The sequence below is a fragment of the Micromesistius poutassou genome (assembly GCF_964030765.1).
Source record: "Micromesistius poutassou genome assembly, chromosome: 23".
NCBI lineage: Eukaryota > Metazoa > Chordata > Actinopteri > Gadiformes > Gadidae > Micromesistius > Micromesistius poutassou.
Window position 1 is genome coordinate 4,450,326 of NC_140293.1, and position 15,235 is coordinate 4,465,560.

The 15,235-nt window shown below is 48.3% G+C and overlaps 2 protein-coding genes across 3 annotated transcripts in view; one reads left to right on the forward strand and one right to left on the reverse strand.

Moving 5' to 3' along the window:
• Positions 1-1,672: 1,672 nt before the first annotated feature.
• LOC311368717 (uncharacterized protein) lies at positions 1,673-4,928 on the forward strand (the record flags this gene model as incomplete). The annotated part of the gene is made up of 7 exons (XM_084487506.1): positions 1,673-1,694; positions 1,807-1,942; positions 2,444-2,631; positions 2,933-3,111; positions 3,809-3,971; positions 4,192-4,322; positions 4,734-4,928. The coding sequence occupies 7 exons, from the start codon at positions 1,673-1,675 to the stop codon at positions 4,926-4,928; spliced, it is 1,014 nt and encodes a 337-aa protein (XP_084343632.1).
• A 3,100-nt stretch (positions 4,929-8,028) lies between these two features.
• The window catches only part of pik3c3 (phosphatidylinositol 3-kinase, catalytic subunit type 3), a 12,955-nt gene continuing 5,748 nt past the window's right edge, over positions 8,029-15,235 (reverse strand). For both annotated transcript variants that reach the window (XM_084487574.1, XM_084487573.1), the window contains 15 exons: positions 14,896-15,035; positions 14,289-14,373; positions 13,970-14,037; positions 13,604-13,709; positions 13,064-13,180; positions 12,710-12,841; positions 12,271-12,399; positions 11,761-11,830; positions 11,486-11,550; positions 11,149-11,233; positions 10,812-10,886; positions 10,241-10,409; positions 8,992-9,082; positions 8,724-8,849; positions 8,029-8,294 (listed from right to left, as the gene is read on the reverse strand). In XM_084487574.1, coding sequence (XP_084343700.1) covers positions 8,280-8,294; positions 8,724-8,849; positions 8,992-9,082; positions 10,241-10,409; positions 10,812-10,886; positions 11,149-11,233; positions 11,486-11,550; positions 11,761-11,830; positions 12,271-12,399; positions 12,710-12,841; positions 13,064-13,180; positions 13,604-13,709; positions 13,970-14,037; positions 14,289-14,373; positions 14,896-15,035 — 1,473 coding nt within the window. In that variant the 3' untranslated portion in view covers positions 8,029-8,279. The remainder of the gene's footprint in view (positions 8,295-8,723; positions 8,850-8,991; positions 9,083-10,240; positions 10,410-10,811; positions 10,887-11,148; positions 11,234-11,485; positions 11,551-11,760; positions 11,831-12,270; positions 12,400-12,709; positions 12,842-13,063; positions 13,181-13,603; positions 13,710-13,969; positions 14,038-14,288; positions 14,374-14,895; positions 15,036-15,235) is intronic.

Genomic DNA, 15,235 nt, shown 5'->3' on the forward strand with positions numbered 1-15,235 from the left:
CACTCCCTCGCCACAGACACTGCCGAGTGGTTCTGTTGGGGTTCTTCTCTTTGAGATGTTTGCACTGATTTAAACCCAGCAATACACACCCCCCCCCCCCCCCCCCCCCCCCCCCCCCACAAACACACACACATTTCTTAGTTTCCAGGGACTGAATGGAGGAGGAGGAGGAGGTGGATGATGGGAGACATTGAGTCTGGTTGCTGGGACCGACAGGGTCAGTCCACTTATTTACTGACTGATCGCGTATTTCCTACTGCTCCCGTCTCCCTGTGATGAGCCAAGAGTCACGGCTCTATAATAGAGAAGGGGGCGGGGGCAGGGGGAAAGGGGGAGAAGAGGCCACTTTTGGATTAAGTTTGCGCCATAGACTGCGTGTAGGTTCTGTGGCGCAGCGGCCGTTGGTGGCTTCGTAGCGCCCTCTGCTGGGCAAGGGGCGCTATGAACTCGGGATGTCACGTGTGCTGTGAGTTCGCGAGGACCCGGAGACGCACGACGGCTAGTCGTGTGAGCATGAAAGCCTCAGTGATAAAGGCCTGTTAGTGGAGTATTAACGCTGTGGCGAGGATGGATGATGTCCTTGAGAGAGAGAAAAAAAAGAGCTTTGGTGTTTTTTCTTCTTTTTTTTTATAAGGTGAATGGTTTACTATGAGACGTTTCGGTATGAAAAGAAGGTGTGTGTGTGTGTGTGTGTGTGTGTGTGTGTGTGTGTGTGTGTGTGTGTGTGTGTGTGTGTGTGTGTGTGTGTGTGTGTGTGTGTGTGTGTGTGTGTGTGTGTGTGTCCTTTCTCTGAGAAGCATTCTTTTGTTTGTTTTGCTGTATCATTTCTCCGGTTGCCTGGTGAGCACTTCGGCTGTATTACTTTTGTTATCGCTATACGGAAACATATTCGCAATTATTTGGCGAATGAAAAGAACGGTCAGAGACCTATCATTTCCACGAGATGTACAGATTGTTATTTAAAGATGTAATTAAATAAAGAATATAGACTCTAAATGGCGTTGTTTTGAGACTCATCATTGTTCATTCTTACCTCCCAAAATAAACCAAACAAAGTGTACTTGTCTTAGCAGTGACTATAAGACATCATGCTGTCGGGGTCTTCTTTAACAGTTAGCTCTATGTCCCGTCCGCACTAAGGCGCTTACAACCTTTCCTCTCTCTTACTAAATATCCACGCTTCAATTAGCTCCTTATCTCGTCCCCGCGTGCACGAGCGTGCACGGGCGTGCACACACGCGTGTCTGGGCGTCCTCGTCAAATCGGATGCCACTTGACGCATCCCGTCTGCGCGTTGGCATTTCAGAGAATAGATTGTTTTCTCCTCGCAAGTGCTCGCCCCTTGACGGAAGGTCCCCATCTGCAGCCGCCCGGTGTTAATGGCACTGAACTACTGAACTGGGACGTCCGGCGACAGCGAGCTCCGATGGGACCGTGTCGGTTGTATGTCACCCTAACCCTGCTCATCACCGGTGAGTTTTTAATCATAGTCCTGCAAAAAAAATAATATTTTACGAATTTCAACAAGTGTGCCTCTGCCAATCGTGAGTAGGCGTATGGCTTTACAAAATCAGCACTATTTACTCACTAAGTTATAACGAGAATACACACACAGTGCGGTCGTTTGTCGCCTAACGCACCGCGTGTTTGCATGTAGCCTACCTAAACCAACATGCGTGCGATCGTCCACAACCGTAGTGACAGACGAGTCAATCAGGGTCTAAACCTGCCGTGTGTGTGTGTGTCTGCCTGTGTGTGTGTGCGTGTGTCTGCGCGTTCTATTTTCGTGTTGTGGTTTCGTGCCAGTCTCGCCAATAGGGACGGCTGCAGGGTCACTCTGCCGCACGAAGGTGGATTCCGTGGACTTAGGATGCCTCCTGCTGTGGGATTGTCCCGGAGCCAGCCCTAATGCCGCCTACACGGTGCAGACCAAGACGCAAGGGTCAGCCTCGTCTCCGCACGTTTGCAAGCCATACTCTATTCGCTCAATGCATCTATTCCCCATAGAAACTAATGTATTAATTTTCTGAAAAGCCGGACATGAACTTAATAATGACTTACACTAAAGGTTGTTTTTTTATATAAAGATGTAGGACCTACTGAGAGTAATACGGAATGTATATATTTTTAACCTTTATATCTATCCATTCGATTGTGGTTTACTTTGCCTACCATTATCATCAGACTTTTCCACTAAAAAGCTTTAGGCCTACTTTCTGTCTAGTTCTGCGATGACTACACTGTAAGTCCCCTATATTCATTTTCATATCTGTTTATTAACGAATTTCTCCAACGGGGGATTAATAAAGTTGTATCGTATTATTTTATTAAGAGATGATAGATGATACCCATCATGTCTGTATTGTGTGTGTGCTTGTAATTCTACGTGCGCACATGAGCGTCCCATGGCCTACTCCGCGCGTCTGTGTTTGGTCTCATAAAGGGATCCCTGGAAGGACGTGGCGTGGTGCGTGTGGATCTCCTCTCAGAGCTGCGACCTTTCCCAGGCTTTCTTCCACTTTGACCTGTACAACATGATCCGTCTGGGCCTCCGTGATGACGTCACCGACGGCTCCTCCACCGCCTCCACGGTCTGGAGTGAGCCGGTGAAGTTCGACTACGGCGACTTCGGTCGGTCCGAGGAGCTGCTGAAGGGCAAAAATAATTTCCGTTTCATCAAGGGGGTTCAAAAGTCTATGACTGTCGTTCTAGTGCATTATATTCTGTATTGAATTGAATTTAACTTTAATTGTCATCGCAGCAGAATACATAGGAACGAAAATTATTCTACATAAAGAAATATCAGTCATTTAGGCGTAGGACTTGTCTTTCATATTGGATAAGTTGTGCGTAATTCTGGTCAAATTGTAGATCATCAAATAGTACAACAACATACCCGTGCTCGTTCTTATCTCTCAACCCCTCCAACCAGCGTTCAGCGCTCCGTCCGTCTCCCTGTCTCTGGACGGCGATCGGTTGAGCGTGCGGGTGCAGTTCCCCTGTGCGGCCAACAGGAGGTGCTCTCGAGGGATGTGCTGCCCTCTCTCCGAATTAATCGACCCCTGGACCTCAGTCACGGTGTACAACCAACTGAATCCCTCCGACTACAAGGTATATAGGGCGAGCGTGACCATCCTGGTCTTCAGTGGGCGTCCCATTTGTGTGTTGGTGTTTGGATGTTGCATTATCTTGGATACATTTACATTTAATGCAACAGTAATGTAAATGTTATCGGTTAATACCTTTAACAGCTTCTTTTTTTTGGGGGACTTTTTGTTTGCTAAGCCTTTTCTGCATCAATCTGGCTTACATTTAGGCCAACTTCAACTATAAAGTGAGGCAGGGGAGTTGGGCAGATATTCTTAGCTGGATAACAAAGATTTAGGCCAACACACCTCTGGCCCAAGATGCATATCCATGAGCATAACATAGCAGACAGCCCATACTCTCTCTTCATAATCCTCCTTCAGAACTTATCTACCGTTGACATTTTCTTCAAAACCAAAAGAACACAGTTTATATCTTAAAGCTTAATACCTAAAGCACTCAATGCTAAGAGATGGAGGTGTGTGTGCGTGCGTGTGTGTGTGCGTGCGTGGTCGTTAGTGGAAGAACAGGATGTGGTTCGAGTTAAAGAATGAAAGCATTGAATCCTCAATTAATTCTGCAACCAGCAACAACAAGTCTGTCTCTATCTCACCCGGCCCTACTGTGATGTGGTGTGGTGTGGTGTGGTGTTTGTGTTGGTGTTGTGTGACGTGGTGTTTGTGTTTGTGTTGGTGTTGTGTGACGTGGTGTTTGGGGGCAGAGGCGCACCGTCTGGAGCCAGGAGGTGGAGTGTGACGTGCAGTTCTCTGGCCTGTCCCCGGGGCAGCACTACTGCGCCGTGGCCAACTTCTCCTTCCCCTCCTACACCATCGCCGCCTCCCCCCCGTCCCCTCCCAGCTGCGTCTTCACCGACCCCCCAGCAGGTGAGCTTCTGGCGTCTGACTACGGGTGGGAGGGGTTAAAGGTGTTTGTCTCCCCAGCAGGAGATGTCCTGACCCACTGACCTGACGTGGTTGAATGCAGCAAAGCAATAAATGCTTAGATAGATATGGGGGTGTGTGTGTGTGTGTGTGTGTCACAAAAGAGGGGGCTGGTTTGTCGATCAAACGGGTGTGTGCGTGTGTGCGTTGCTGTTTCCAACAGGGCTGCAGCCGTTGCTGGTGGGAGTGTCACTGTGCTTCGTTGTCATGGCGCCCATCCTCGTCCTGTTTGTTCTGAACTCCAAGAGACAAGCTGCGGCCACGGCCTCACCGGAGAACCAGCCCAAGGCCCAGGTACCGTCCAACCCTCTTCCCTGGGGGGGAGCCAACACAGGGGTAGCTCATGACACTAGTGATGGGTCTGCTCCTCTTATGCACCAGGGCGCGTGGTCCGGGGCGGAGGTGGGACGCCGTCACTGGTTAAAGGTGACCTATTATACCACCAGGTGTGCGTGTGAATAGCCGTTACATTTATCTATCCGGCGTACATCCAGGTGGACACGCCCACTTGTGATGTCAGAAGAGGCGGATTTTCAAAACGGCTTGTGCTGTGAGTGACACCTGGGGTTGTCCTTTCTCCTTCCTCCCGCAGCTCTTCCTCTCTCCCTCAACTCCACACACAGCCAAGCTCAATGTTCACCATGTGCGGCGTGATAGCATTCTTTGAGCCGATTCTTATTCTCTTCCGCTTGTTTTACTGTGCAGGCATCGACTCAAGACGCCCGGACTCACACGCCACTGCCCTCCTCTCTTCCCAACGACCCATGTGACCTCGACCCGTGTGACTTCGAGCCATGTGACCTCGACCAATGCGACCGCGACCCGGGTGACCTCGAGCCATGTGACCTCGACCCGTGCGACGTCCACCTGGAGCTCATCGACTGCGAGAGGCTCATCTGATATAATGCGCTGCATGGGATGAAGCCTGGCCTATACTCATGTACTAACAGTGTTAGTAGTTCAAGAGGAACCCATACACTCAAAATCCAACCTGCACAAGAGCACTCCCCTCTGGTGAAACGTGGGTTACTACAGTTTCCGATCGGGCCTAATTGGTTACCAGGTGACACTGTCATTTACAATCTATGTTAATTGATGTGGGTTTGAATTCAGCGTTTAGTTTCTTTTTATGAGAGGCATCAGTGGCCCACCCTTCAGATCATGTTGTTCTGTTTTCTCCTCATGAATCCATGGTTTGCTGCAAGGAGGAATGGATCGGAGGATGGATTTGAAGGTTACTTCAAACAAATAACGGTGCCAAAGACAGGATATTGAAGGAAAGGCTTCTCACACCGTGGTCAGTTTTTCTCTTTGAAAGTCGATCAATCGAAAATAATCAAGAAATCATTACATAAAAGTTTGGGAACTCAAACGGTTTCGAGCAGACAATACAGGAGACTGACTAAAGACTGACTAAAGGTAACACAGAATGGCCAGATGAGGATATCGGGGAAAGATCAGTATAGAGGACAAGAGCCTGGATGACAAGTGGGTAGAGGTGCAGCCGATATGCCGTATGCTTACTCACCGTAGCGCTTTAGGTCAGATCCTCTGGTGATCGGAGCAGGGTTGCTAGTTCAATCCCTCGTTCACGCCTTGTTGAGCAAGGCACCTAAAGTCTGACTCCTCAGATAAATGGCTAAGAGCTTTGAGGTGCGGTAAGAGAAGCATTTTATAACCACGGGCCATTTGCCAATCACCCCTTTAGTGACTTCTATGATAATGACTCCAAAATGCTGATACTGCAACGTCCTACAATTGCATAGCCACAATTCTGTGGAACTTTCTTTTTTCCTGAGTCACGTAGCTGACCATAAAGGGGCATAATTTGGCCAGTGATTGAGGCCTTGCAGCAGGGTAGAAAGTGTTTATTTTATCAATCCGAGGATGAGATATTTCTGTGTGTGATGATGATCGCATTGGCTTGGAGCTCACTATATCTGCCCGGAGACTGCGCTTCACTAGAAATGAGATGTGGGGGGTGGGCAAGTATGGGTGATGTACAGCAGTCCAATCCAGATACAAAAACCAAACAATTCTAATAATTGATCGCTCCTGCTGAGCATATTCAAGGAAGATGTTTATTCTTGTCATTGAAACTGCTTGGGAGTTTAGGGGGTGTGGGGAGGGGATGTGGGGGCGGGGGGAGGGGATGTGGGGGCGGGGGGGGGTGGGGTCCTCTGACTCACCGTTGGCCCTTTCGGTTGACCGTGACCCAGCACCCTCCTCCTCCAGCGCGGCTCGCGTTCAAAAAGCGTCGGAGCGAATTCCTCCGTGTTGTGCTGCTGTTGCACTTTCTCCACAACATTAACGAGAGCGAGAGCTGCTGGTTGTGTTTTTTTCTCTCAAAGAAACGTCACAACGTCCAGCGAAAGACATACGCCGAGGAGGCACTTGCACTGACACGACGCGAAGGAAACCACCCCCTCAACTCCCGTTGATTTCAAGCCAACTTATCGTGTGTTTATGTGCGCGGCATACTACCTCCACTGTGTGTGTGTGTGTGGGGGGATATATATATATATATACAATATTGTTTATAAAGCCAAGATGTTGGATTGTGTGACATGATGAGTCATCCAGATTGAGCCAAGCCCCAGTTTTGCTCGGGTAGTGCGGGATAAGAATAGATCTTGTTGAACGTACGGGGATTGTATTGGTACAGCTGTGTTGGTTGCGTTTGCTGGAGGTCTTCTTCGCTGACTTGCGTTTTTTGCAATGTTGGCTTGATATTGAGGAAGGTGTATTGATGTGTGTGCTTTAACCTTTCTGAGAGGTGACTTTGGTGAATGATTAAGTTTAACTTGCTGTATTTTGTGTGTGTGTTTTTCAAAATACAAAACAACAGTGTAGAACGGCCCACTTTGTTGAGCTATTAAACTGACGAATCTCTAAACCCATCACTTGTTTGCAGATTTTATTTTGTATCATCAGGAAGTCAACTTTGCTGGACAGAAGTTTTAATACAGTTCACTCATGAAATATTGAAATATATCTGGCTTAAATAGGCAGTCTGAACGTAAATATTGATAAAACTTCCCAAAACTTGGGAGATTGAATCGGCTTTCTTTGTATAAAACAAACTTGTACTCTTTATAATCCTAAAGGAATTGATCCATAAAAGGCAACGCGTGTGTTTCTATACCAAAGGACAGAAGTGTACTGGAAACACTGAGTCACCAGCCCCCACCCCCCCCCCCAGGTTGCCGCAGTTTCCTGCCCCCAACGAGGCTACGATGCAGATGTGGTGGAACACTAAATAATCCTCTCTGATGACCTTTAGTCATGCCGCACTGCCAAATCACGGGAGGATAGTTCAGTGGTGAGGGTGTCCCACTGCCGACCCAATAAGGCGCTGGGTTGGTGCCAAAACCTCCAGTATGAAAACCTCAACGTGCGCCGTAATGTCTCGTATGTGGACTAACTTAAAGGGGCTATATGTTTACGTTCATAAATCGCTTTATGTGGCCAATATATGAGCAGGATGTAGTTTAACTTAAACAATGAGACCTTACTTGATTTTATCTGTTGTGAGCAACAGCATGCTGGCTGATTTATATTATATTTGAACCGGAATGGTGAGGCCAGAAAAGAAAGGGAGGAAGTGAAGCCTAAACGTGAACGAAAATGTGGCACAAATGTCAGTTTCAGTTTGTTCATTTGATGTGTTATATTATATCAACTCACACCACTCCATTTTTTTTTCTAGCTTATCTTTATTTATTATTCTAACTAACATTAGTTAATGCTCACTATTGTCTAAACACAGGGAGCTCACACTCTAGTGCTCTCTGGAGAGCACTAGAGCTCCAGCAAGCTGCAGTTCACTTTTCTGGCCTATGGGGTCAGTAATGAGAAGGAATATCTGACTTTACCTATTAAAAGTACAGATAGTACCTGTTTAAGGTCGGATTAGATCTAAATCTTTCAGCTAAATAGTATTAAATAGAGGTATCCCTCCCCTCAGCAAGTGCAAATAAAGGAATGGAATTTGCGTATCCTTTTTTTAATAATACATTTTATTTGGCCTTCATTTTAATTCATGTATCAACAATATACAGTATATATACACACGCATGAGTTAAAACAAGGGCATTCAGCTTTGACCTTGTAATTATTTTTTTTGTTTCATATTGCAGTAAAAAGGCAGGAAGTGCATCGTGGTCATCTCTAGGACCCAGAGGAGACCCGGCTGCCACCCTGCGTTTCCATGGCAACGGTCCTGTGTGTCTTACCCCTTGCTCGCCCATTTCACCTGCGCCAGTACTAAAATAAAAAAATTAACATGTAAGAGAGGGAGTGCTTAGGAAGCTGATAGCTGTTGGTGTTGATGACAGATGGAGATTAGCCTCTTGGCTAACTGACATATTTATATTTAAGTAAAGTAAGAGAGTAAAAGTAAGTACTAAAATGTTAATTAATGTGAACTGCCCCTGCCAAAAACAATCGTAAATAAGCAAAGTAAATAAATAAATCTTAATAGATACACAACTAATAAAAACAAATCTTGGTAGGAATCTTGGCGGAATGATATTTGAAACATAACCCGAAAAGGAAATCTATCCAATGGTCTGACTTCTAGGTGAGAAATGTCAGGTGCCCTTTACTCCCCACAGGGGGCGCTGTTTCTGTGGTCAGATGGTTCGGTGGTTTACTAACCCTTTAAGAGAAACGTTTTGGAGGGGCATCACTTACCTGGGCAAACTTATGTATCTGCTCTACGACCGCAGCGAACAGCGCTCCGACGCTCTCGTCAATCAAGCTCTGCATGTAGTGGACCGCCTCCTCATCCGAAAGGTCCAATCGGAACTTGTCCTGCACCTGAAACAAGGAAGTGGAAGGGAACGAGGGTTGCGATTATCGCCTGTTGACATGTGTTGCTGTCGGCCTTCCCCCAGACCAGCGTTTGACCGATTTGTTCCTAAATAAGACGGGTAGCTAGGGCTGGAACCCATGGCTTTACCTTCTTGACCGTCTTGTCGGGCTCCAGGGCGATGTCGGGAATGTTTGCGTCCACCATGAGGGAGAACAGATTGAGGATCAGGTTGGAATACCTGCAGACGGGATCAGGACAGACGTCATGGAAACGGGATCAGCGTCGAGTTAAGGGTTTCAACTTTTTTCTTAAAGACCGGGTAAACCAAGAATAATTATGGGTTTTGAGTTTATAATACCACAGGAAAATATATTATTAACCACCCTGCCAAATTTGAAGGACTAAAAAAATCGCGAGGTATATAAAATTATGCTTCAAAGTTGATGAAAAATGAGCAGTAACCCCAGGCTCAGGACGGTGGGGGCGTGTGCGCTGCAGGCCAGGAAACCACGCCCATCACCGGAGAGGTCCAGCCCCTCCCAATCTCAAAGCTGAAAATGGACAGCAGGGGGCGGGTTTATGTGAGTATGACCGCTTTACGTAAAGCGGTCATCGATGTAGACCCGCCCATTTTAAACCTGCACACAGAACATTCTCTGAGGCCTAGCTCCTCAAGGAAATGATGAATGGGAAAAATATTTTTTACATGTTTTGAGGGACACATTTAAGGCCTAATTAATATGATAAGAAGAAAAATACTGAATTTGGTTTACCCGGTCTTTAAAGTTCAGATTCTCTCTCCCGGGTTAAATGAAATGTACTTGTATCGCTGTTACGCAAAGACTCAATGGACCTCGCATCATTCGACACCCGATATATAACCTCTAAATAAGTGCAAGGAGAAACATCTTACTGGCATGAGGGGTTCGGATCCTAAACCCTTTGACGTTGAGGCACGCTCACTATGTTTATGACTCATTTGCGGTCAGGCATGATGACCCCGTTTTAACACAGTTAACAGTGGGGAGCCCGAATCAGGGTCTAAATTCGTAGAAAGTTGTCTCGGGCTTAAGCGATGGAAAGGGGTTCAAATAAGGAGGTGTCGTCTTTCAGAATTGGCCCGATCCAGCCAAATGGCCGGAGAGTGTGTTTTTGTATGTTGGTAGCTTCACAGAAATTACCCAGGAATGTGTTCGATATTTAGTTTGTACTGGACTGGCCTGGCCAGCACACGCACTATCCCTCATCCAAATCAAGCCTGTGGCTTCTTTGGGCCCTGTACCATATGGGCTGGATCCCATGCCGTTCTGGCCCCACGATTCAGCCTGAGTCATCACCGCACACACGCATGTGAGTGTGTGAGTGTGTGTGTGTGTACGTGTGTGTTGCCCCGTACCTCCGGAGGTGGAGGAAGGCGGTGTAACACTGCTTCCTGAACTCCTGGTACTGCTCACTCTGCATGCCCCCCATCCCCTCCACCATCTCCTTGCTGAGCTTCATGGGCGGCGGCAGGGGCTTGGGGTCACGGCCCAGGATGTAGCCGAAGTCCACGTGGAACAGCTTGCCTGGGGGGTACAGGGTGAAGGACCGAAAGGTGAACAAGGTTGCTGTCGATTTGCCGTCTGATGATGTACACGTACTTTGGGGGAGGCTACCGTCTGATGTTACTTATTATATGGAAATATCGGACATTGTACCAGTGTGATAATTCCTCACTTGAATTCCCAAAACTGGGGATTCTGTGCTTTGTTTGTCGGAAACATATGTATTGTTTGTTCAATGCTGCCCTCTTGGCCAGGTCTCTCTTGAAAAATTGATTTGAATCTCAATGAGACTTTGACCTGGTTAAATAAAGGCTAGATAAAGTTAAATAAATACTTGTCCTGGGGGGGCAGGCTAAGGTCTGGAGACCACGCCTAGGTGGTGATAGGCTCAGGGTTAGCAGCCTGAGGAGATCTGGGTCTTACCCGTCTTGGTGAGCAGCAGGTTGTCCAGGTGTCTGTCCCCGACGCCCAGGATGTACGTGATGACGCAGTAACCAGCTGGAAGGGGACGAGGGCGGAGCGTGCATCAATACCGTCCCCTTACCTCACACAATAGTTCACGCATTGACCGATTCTACAATACGTGACTCAAATGTTGGTCCAAATAATAAATAAGTTCAGTTTCATTCATTCATTTCATTCAGGTGTTGGTATGACAATACCGGTTCGGGGCATTTTGCAAGGGTTTGAATCCTGCTGTGACCGTGGACCTGAACTCAGGGTTAGCCAACGGGTCTACGGGGGGGGGGCTGGTACTGACCGCAGCTCTTGACGTAAGTGTCCATCACCTCTGGGCTGATGCCGTACGGCCCTTTCTCGCTGGGCGCATGTCTTCTGAAGAAGCTCTGGAGGAGAACAGGTAGGATACAAAACAGGTCCAGAAGAGGCAAAGCCAAGGAGATGCATCAGAGTTAATCGAGTTTGGTTGTTAAAGAAGCAGCAGCTTTTTTCGATTTCCAGTGCGATTTTCTAAATCATGTGTCCTGTAACATCATGTGTCCCCTCTTTAGTGCGGTGGGTAAGGTAAATAAATGAAGGGGATGTTTATCATGATCTTTCAAAGTTCTGCTCCTGCAGTGCGATAAGACAATAATCACCTGGATGTTTCCCTCCGTCGCCAGAACTTCAGCCACAGGCACCGACTGGACAAACTGCATAAAACCTGAGGGTTATAAAAAACAGTACATTTGAAGTATGCCATCGCTCACTAACTATTCGAGAAGAACACCAGGGCCACGGTGTTCCAGGAGTTTTTCTCGTGTGTGTGTGTGTGTGTGTGTGGGTCATTCGCGGTTGAAGCAGATCAGCGGTTTGTTCGGAGATGGCGTCACGTCAACAACACATTCCTCCGGGTAATGAGTCGCTCTCCTACCGTGCTTGGTGCTCGTGGCCAGGACTTTATACGGCGTCAGCTTCAGGTCCAAGTTCTCCTTCCTCAACAGCTGCAGGGGCCCGACGAAAAACAACACACACGTTCAAAACATCCAATCCTTGAGGTTACCCAACAATAACCTTTTGAATAGTCTCAATAATAGTAATAAGTCGTAATAGTCATAATAGTCTTTTAAGAACTTGTTCATTTAAATAACCCTTCAAAACGATGGCTTGGATGGTTATGGCATTTAAAAAGGGTCGGGGGTGCATCCCAAACTCTGTTCGGATTGGTTCAACGCCACAGAGGTGTCATCGCAGGACCATCACAGGTGTCGCTCGCAACAGTAACGACGGGTCTGCCACAGCTTGGGACGCACACTGAACCAGCGAAGGTGAGTCCACTGATCCATAATTAGTGGTACGAGCGACAGCTCTGTGTGCCCTGGGACGAGGCCTCTGTGGTCTCCAGGCTGTTGTGTGGCAGAGTGGCGGTGGGGGCGGAGCTTACCTTGTCCATGAGGGAGATGATCTGCAGGATGAGCTGGTCCTGCCGCAGGTCGTCTCCGTGCTTGAAGATCACCGGGTACATGACCCCGTCCTCTGCCTTGAAGATCAGCTTGGCGGGCATCAGGGCACTCTGGACGGACGGACGGACGGACGGACGGACGGACGGACGGACACACACACACACACACACACACACACACACACACACACACACACACACACACACACACACACACACACACACACACACACACACACACACACACACACACACACACACACACACATTTTGGATAGTCAGTCTCTCTTCATCGATTGGAGGTCTTACAGTTCAGGTGACCACAACATTCAAGTCACCGCCACGTGACCAACGGCGTCATAATATCCATCGTACGCCACGCGATGGAGTCTAGACCGACGTGGGTCCGTCCCGGGCGTACCTTGAAGAGCGTGGCCGTCTCGGGTACGATTCCCCGGATCCTGATCTCGGGCTCCAGGGGCAGGGGGATGGGCTCGATGTCGGCCAGGTTGACCTTGTCGTTGTCCGCCAGCAGGGCCTGGAGGCGCTCCGTCTGAGCGGGACACACGCTGACGCGTTAACGTCACCGTGGCTGTATCTATATGGTAGTGCTACTTTTCTGTTGCGTTGTCGAGTCTTTATCTCCTCTCGATAAACGTACATAATTTATGTTCATTTGTAATTCGTTGGCAAGCATTGAAGCAGCGGTGATGTGACTTCAAACATGTATGAAATGAATAAGACTTTAAACGATGAATATGAGACAAAAAGTGACCTTCTTCTTGCGGTTCCCGCTCTCCCTCTGAACGGCCTTCATCAGCTGCACCAGCCGGTCCACGAAGGTCTGCTGGGCGGCCAGCAGCGAGCGCATCACACGCACGCTCTTGTCCCCCTGGACGCGTGAGGGGGTGAGGTGGGAGAGAGAGAGGCAGCGGTAAGACAAAGGGGGAGTCACATGCAGATCCTGCCCAACCACGGAGCGCCCGGAGGGTCTGGGTGTATTTGTGGGGAACAGAGTCCTGGTGTGTGTGTCTGTTTGTGGGGACCAGGATCTGGGTGTGTGTGTGTGTATCTGTGTGTAGGGTCTGGGTGTGTGTGTGTCTGTGTGTAGGGTCTGGGTGTGTGTGTCTGTTTGTGGGGACCAGGATCTGGGTGTGTGTGTGTGTATCTGTGTGTAGGGTCTGGGTGTGTGTGCGGGGACCAGGGTCTGGGTGTGTGTGTGTGTCTGTGTGTAGGGTCTGGGTGTGTGTGCGGGGACCAGGGTCTGGCTGTGTGTGTGTCTGTTTGCGGGGACCAGGCTCTGCCGGGTGCTGACCTTCAGCAGGGCCTGACTGAACCTGCGCATCACGTTGATGTACATCTCGTGGGTCTTGGGGTCTCTCTGCTGGGTGTCCTGGTCCTCACACTCCACGATCACGTACCTGCCGGATCACAGCCAGCGGCCCATCTCATTCAAACACCATAATGTCACGGTAACATGGTGTCCTAATGCATTTTGATATTAAATCTAAATAATGAAAACAATAAATGCTGTATACTGCACAATACTTGGGGATATCCTGCCATAGTGTCTTTATTCAATACTGTATTTATTCATTAGGTTGGCTAGTATATTTAGGCTGCATGTTCTTCATAAATGCTGGTTGTTTAAGTAAGTGTTTTAGTGAGTTAATGGACTCACCAGTACAAGTAGTTGGCCAGGGTAGAGTTCTTGCATGCCCTGGATATGAGAAACGTGCACAAATCCTGCTGCAAAGGACACACACACACACACACACACACACACACACACACACACACACGCGCGCGCGTTTTGAAGTCTAGTATTTGACTCATTTGACTCATTGAAAGCATTGTCAAATGCCTTCAAAAATAACATGCTAAAAAGCGACCACATCACTTCTCATTCTACCTCACACATTCTGAATCCTTTTGACCTCCTACGTGAGATGTACGATTGGTAACCATTTGATTGGTGCCCGTGCTGGGTCTCCTCTTACCTCCGTACTGTCGCTGTCGGCCCCCTCCTTGGTCTTCAGGGCAGGAGGCGGTGGGGGAGCCGGGGCAGGCGTCACTACCTGAGGGCTATAGAAACGTGCAAAAGTACATGATTAGTACATGGCTCACCACCAGGCAACAGAAATCAAGCCGTAATTACATGAAAGAATTATACACCACTTGACGCATTTAATGCATTCTTATCCTAGCTCTCTTTGTTTTTATGGGGACTGAGGTAACCTAGCAATTGTAAATGCTTGGCACTATGAATATCTTTATTGTACCGTCAGCGATATATTGTTTCTCTTTCTTCTGACAAATGTACTTATTGTACGTCGCCTTGGATAAAAGCGTCTGCTAAATGCCCTTAATGTAAATGTCATACCAGTCTTCCAAGCAAAACGTTGACCGGATCATAGTAATAAACAGTTAACGCTCTCCATTGTAAAAGAGTACCACATGTTAAAGCTAACTTTCAGCAAAGGCGTGCAGCACTACACCGCGACACCCTGCGTTTGCCTACGACGCCGCCTCTGTGCAGAGGGTCTGTCGTCTAATCCTATGGAGGTGGGAGAGGTGGAGGAGGAGGAGGAGGGGGGGGCACCAGACCTGTCCATGTCCGCCATGACGGTGCTCTCCCCCAGGCCCTGGCTGTCCTTCTTGCTCCCCGGCTCCAGGCCGCCCAGGATGTCGTTGAAGTTCTCGTACTTGAGGGCCTGCACCAGCTGCAGAAGGTACATGAGCAGGTCCTGGGGGCCCGGAGGAGGAAGGAGAGGGAGGGTTAGGGGACGGTGGTTTAGCTCACGGGGAACCACGCGGTTCAAGTCGGCGAGTGAGAGACAGACTGTCTATGCTGTGCTAACTTGTGCTAATGTTTTTAATGGTGTCACGTTTAACATCACATGGTCAAAGATGGCTTGTTCAGATGGTTCTGATTGCCTATCAGTAC